A 5,856-nucleotide genomic window follows, 5' to 3' on the forward strand; every position below is an offset into this window, starting at 1 on the left:
CAAGGGAGCCTTCTAGAAAGGGAAGGTGAAGCACTGGGATCTGAACCTGGAAGCGGGTGAGAAAAAGGAAGCTGGTGAGGAGTGGGTTAGCCAGGTGGGGGCTCTAGGAGCCACTTCTGCTTTCTCCCGTGGGTTGTTAATGATAGAAAATCTATCAACAAATATATGAGAACAAGGTTTTGAAAAATTTCCCCCAGCTTCTCCCAGATACCACTTCCCTGAAAATACACCAGAATGATAGACAGAAGAATTTAATACATGTAATGCTTTGTCCTTCCATTTACACTATCATAAATTACAAAGTATTGTTCACTTCACAAAATAAAACCATTTCCAGATAATTTTTTTGACAGTATCAAGAAGTACATAAGCTACAACAAACAAATCTGTACAGTTGAGAGGAATGCCAACAGCAGGGACCAGGCCAAGCTATATTGACCCCTAGGTGCAAAAAGAGTCCATCTGTCCATCTGCAGGGCCCTGAGGACTCCCCAGGACAACACACTCTGCTCCTCCTTTCACGCCACGTAACACACAGTGATTCTCTTCTGGCCACTCTAAAACGAGACTTGTGAATAATTACATGAATCACCTCAGACAATCAGAGGGAAAGACATGGCAGTTGGATTTAAAAAACAAATCTAGATTTACAGTTTTTTTGATGTTTTAAATATTTCACCTATGTTACAAAATATAGAAATCTTGGTGGGAAAGGCTCATGCTAAAGATCCATATAACCAATAGGATGGAACTATAGACATAAAGTCACATAAAATTTTTCCAAACAGGGCTACTTTTCTCAAGGAGGGAGATATAGCTGGCAAAAATCAACCTATTCATTCTTACTTTAAAAATAGTTTTGTTTATAAAACAAAAATACAAATAATTGACGGTTATTCTGCAGGTCCATTTTGCCTCAATACCGAAATGTGACAAAAAAAAATTTCAACTTTTCATTAAGGTATGAGTTCTAAAAGCTTGGCCAAAGAGGCAAGAGGCCAAGGGCTAACTTTTCACATGGCCCAGATAACATCCTATGTCCTCAAATTGTTTTATGTGAAGCAGCCGCATTCTGCATGTTTGAGGATATACACACATAATATGAAAGGACCATGACCAATTTCAAAACATACTTTGGGAATTCACAATTTTTTTTTATGGGAAGAAAATCTAGGGATGCTTCAGGCCATCCTATAATTGCTATAAACCTACACTACACGATAGCAGAATGCCAGTGCTTAAGAGCAAAAACTATCAAAAGCAGGGACACATGTGGCAGGTGAAATTTCACTGAAAAGCACTGATAAGGACAGAGGTATGTCAAGGTAATACTGCATTCGTGGTCAACTTCTTCAGGGTATCACAGCAAGAACGTGGGACAAGGAACACAGGGTAATAATCAATGCACTGCATTGAGTTCTGTTTGCTAAAATAAAATAACATTCTTGCAGCTAAAATAAAAATACATTTTACAATATAGGTTTCATTTAACATTTAACATATAGAATTGTCTTCTTTTTTGTAAGTGGAAAATGTATAACTGTATCAAGTACCTTTATGAATTAAGTTCCCTTTTATTACTGATAAGACTGAAGCTTAAAAGTTACATTTTTTTTAATAAGTTAAAGAAAGATTTATTAATCACTCTTCCAGCAAAACAGACATACATACGAGGCACGGCAAAAGACCCAAGGCCAGGGGCTTTTCTCGCCCTCACCCTTGTTCTCATATGGAGGAGGGCGTGTCTATGAGACACAGTACTAGACTCTGCGATCCACTGCGGTCCAGGAAACTCTGTCACTTGTTTGAAAAGCAAATCAAGTGTAAGAAATGTTTATTTCTTTAGCTCTATCAGCTTGGATAGGGCTGGGGCCATTCAGCTCATCTCCCTGATGGATTAGAACAAAACATCTTCGTTTTCTATTAAAATTTGCACAATCAGCTTTTGGTACCGCATGTCATGGAGGGTGGTGAGAGTGCTGTCCTCAGGGGGCCTCATCAAGGTGGGCCCAAACACGATCCCCAGATTTTCTGCATTCATGAAATTGTCTTTTTCATTCATAGTAACCCTGCAAAACAAATACACACAGAGACGTCATGTAGACATGCGGATGAATTTCCATACCGATTACATACTTAAATCCCAAGACTATCTCTGGCTCAGGAAATTGCAAAAGCAAATTGCGAATCAGAATGGCAGAAAGGCATTTTTCAATAGGCAATTTTCCGATTTGTTTTTATTTTAAATTGTTGATGTTGCCTTCGGCCAGTGGAAGTGAATGACATATCAATCTAGTATAGACACAATTTTAAAAATTGGAAAATCATCCCTTCTCACTAAATAAATACGAAACTATCATTTAAGGAATATTGGTTTGGAGGGGCAGAGGATTACCAACTGGCCTATGGGTCATCTATGGAAGTCTTTTTCCTTGTCGCTTCCTGTTGGCCTGTAAGCTGCAGAATGGGAAGCTAAGTGCAGTTCCTGTCTGCTGGGAGGGCTGGTGCCACAGGAGAATGCTTGCTTGTAGAATGCAGCCAGGCCGTTATCATGGGACAGTGGAACTCCTGGGAGGTGGCCAAGCTGGAAGGCGGTTGGGCATTATTTCTAGTTCCCACAGAATGAGGTCTGGAGCACTAATTATCGTTGGAATTGAAATTCACCATTTTGACATAAAAATAAGAATAGCAGAGCCTTTAGGAATGAAATTCAAACGCCAAAGTTGGCTTCTTTCCTTCCTAATGCAATAGAATCACTATTTCCCAAATTCTTGCTTTCAGGAATTTAGGCTTTAGACTGTTCATCATAGATCTAAAAACAAGGTTCTTCAAGGCAGAGCAAATGATAATTAAAATGTGTTTAGGTTTTGTACTGGAGGCTATCCCTTTCTGACTATTCCCTGAGAGATCATTAGGATTAGCCACTTAATATTATTTTAGGAAGTCAACTCAGTTTGTATCATTTTCATGCAGCAAAGCTAAGAAGAAAGTAGGAATGAAGACATGCTAGAGGATCAAAATACTCACATAGCCCTATGAGGTTAAGCACTACACCTGGTCAAATAAAATGTCTAGCAAACCCATTACAATAAAACCCTGAAATTATTGACATTTACAGTTCAGCTTGGAGCTGCCAGCATTCTTCCTGATAGAGACATTTTGCTTTACAAAATGTTATTATCATTTTAATTAATTATGATATTAATTGAAATGAAAGAAACAAGTTGCAGCTAAAAGTCGGATGTGGCACTAATAATCTATTACATATCCAAAAATTATTTATACTCTTACATTCAGTAAACTCATCAAAATAGGAATCTTCTGGGCTTTATGTTACTGTCTCTGATCACCTTAGATCTGAGCAAAAGTCTTATAAGGCAGAAAAATTTATACAATATTCTCCACTTGCTTCTTTTCACTTACTGAGTGGATCTGTAATTTGGATACTGTAGACACTTTTTGGTCCATTGTATCTAAGAAAGGGCAGCTGACATAAATCTTCAACAAACAGGGAGAGACACATAGAAGCACACTGATCCCTCCAATATTCAAAGATCAACTTGTTAATCTCATAATGAATGTACAAGGAAGGAAAGAGAGATTTAAGGGGAAGAGTCTGGAACTAAAGGCTATAATATCCTGAAAACATCCAAACATCTCCACCTGCAGGCTTCCACATACACAGCTTAGTGTGTGGTAGATCCTGTCTGAGATAGCCCCCACCAGTCCCTGCCTCCTGGAAGTATGGGCTTGACTTAGTCACTTGCTTCTAACAAACACAATATAGCAAAGGCAATGGGATGTCACTTCTAAAAAGACAAAAAGACTGTCTTTCATCGTGGGTGCCCTTGCTTGCTTGGAAGGAAGTCAGTTGGCATTTTGTGAGCTGCCTGTGGAGAAACCCACATGGTAAGGAAATGAGGGGGACCTCCAGCAAACATCCAGTGAGGAAGTGAGCCTTCAGCCTAATAACCTTTGAGAAACCGAGTCCTGCCAACAATGTTCTGAGTGTCTTGGAAGTGACTGTTCCTCTCTTCAAGCCTTCATTTATGATATTGCAGCCTGACTCGCAGTTCAAATGCAAACTCATTAAGAACCTTGAACCAGATGCACCTAGCTCAACCATATCCAGATCCTTGGCCCATAGAGACTATGAGATAATTAATTTTATGGTTTCAAGCCACTAAGTTTTGGGAAATTTTTTTTACTTGGAGACACACAGAAAAACAAAAACAAGAGATCATGTTGGGAATGTGCTCTGAAAGAAGACAGACTGGTTCAGGCATCAGGGGTTAGGGTGAGCAGTTGGTGGAAGATGAGATGAAGTATGCACAAGACTTGTGTTGGAGCAAGATGCAGCTATGGAGGCAGGGTAGACAAATAGTTAAGACAGAGAGTAGGCTATGGTTCGTTCTTCCTGCATTTCAAACTTGAGTTCACGCCTATGGATTAGCCAATTAACTTCTCTAAGATTCAGAAATCTGATGTGTCTTCCACTGTGTAATCCATTGTTGAATCCAATGTGTACTGATGTTTACTCAGTTTCCCTGAACTAGGGTGGTGAGTCAGATTAGAAATATTAAAGTTATGAGAAATTTAAGAAATAAAGACAAGACATGGAAATAAGTGAAAAATGGGGGCATGGTTGGATGATCCAGCTCTGATGGAGACTGGATCTGACAACAAAATGGAGTCCCCACTTATTTAAATGGGTAGGAACCAATGGGATCCAGTGTAAAGAACTTCCTGAGGAAAACTGGATGAGGCGACAAAAACAACCTGGTTGGGGCTTAGCAGGTTATGCCCACCTCCTCTACTTCTGGGTGCTGTGTTTGAACCCAGGACTGTCTGAGCCAATGACAGTCCACATAAACTGAGTGGTCTTGAATCAGGGGGTTTTCACTGAGAGTTCTCAGAAGAGCAACGCCCCTGCCTTGAGATGGCTCAAACAAACCCATAATTCATCCATGGCCCCTGACAGTGAGTGCTCCCAGCAGTACCCACCTCCCAGGAATGACACATGGAAAGTACGTGAAACAGCTCTTGACCCAGAGCAAAGGCCCTTGTGGCCACGTGTGGGGCTAGCCCCAGGAGGCAGCACAGTCCACTTTCAAAAAGCACCTGCTCATTAATAACGGCCCCAGGAGCAGATCAGTAAGAAGAGGCATCCGCTTACTTTTTGAGGTGGATCATTAGGTACCGCAGGGTCTCATAGTGGGCGGGAGGCAGTAGCATCAGCACTTCGTGGACTGCTTCCAGCCTTTCATCCGCATTGGAGATTTCTGTGAAGAACATACAGGACCCATATGAGTGCAGAGTTACATTGTACCATTAAAGTTTTCAGAGAGCTAACAAGAAGTCTTTTTGTTTGTTTTATCCAGAAATGGGGAGAGTCTAACAAAGTCATGTAATTTTAGATACTATTTCACTTAAATGAGACAGTTTGTGTCCTGCCTCATTCCAGAAAGTCTGGGCTGAGCACCACAGGCTTGTTGAACATTCATGATGTGGGTGGTCAGATGGTGGATTCTGTCCTCGTCCTTCAGGAGCAGATGGTCCAGGAGAATGCTTATAATCTGGCGGGACACGTGCAGACTACGCTGACCTTCTGAACACTAGATTTGTTGGGGATCTCACTATCACGGACTCTAAACTACATCACATCTGGTGTTGTGCCCTTGAAATTATCTAGTAAGTCTCCCTGGCAGGCTTCAATCACTAAATATATTTTCTTTCTTTTTTAAAAATATTTTATATTTTAGTTGTAGTTGGACACAACACCTTTATTTCACTTGTTTATTTTTGTGCGGTGCTGAGGATCAAACCCAGGGTCTCGCACGTGCGAGGTGAATGTTC

General features: G+C 40.6%; 1 protein-coding gene across 3 annotated transcripts in view; it reads right to left on the reverse strand.

Moving 5' to 3' along the window:
* Nucleotides 1-235: 235 nt before the first annotated feature.
* The window catches only part of Chn2 (chimerin 2), a 296,829-nt gene continuing 291,208 nt past the window's right edge, over nt 236-5,856 (reverse strand). For all 3 annotated transcript variants that reach the window (XM_078039919.1, XM_005319154.4, XM_040291802.2), the window contains 2 exons: nt 5,177-5,282; nt 236-2,069 (listed from right to left, as the gene is read on the reverse strand). In XM_078039919.1, coding sequence (XP_077896045.1) covers nt 1,898-2,069; nt 5,177-5,282 — 278 coding nt within the window. In that variant the 3' untranslated portion in view covers nt 236-1,897. The remainder of the gene's footprint in view (nt 2,070-5,176; nt 5,283-5,856) is intronic.

Source organism: Ictidomys tridecemlineatus, chromosome 2 (assembly GCF_052094955.1).
Source record: "Ictidomys tridecemlineatus isolate mIctTri1 chromosome 2, mIctTri1.hap1, whole genome shotgun sequence".
NCBI classification, from domain to species: Eukaryota; Metazoa; Chordata; class Mammalia; order Rodentia; family Sciuridae; genus Ictidomys; species Ictidomys tridecemlineatus.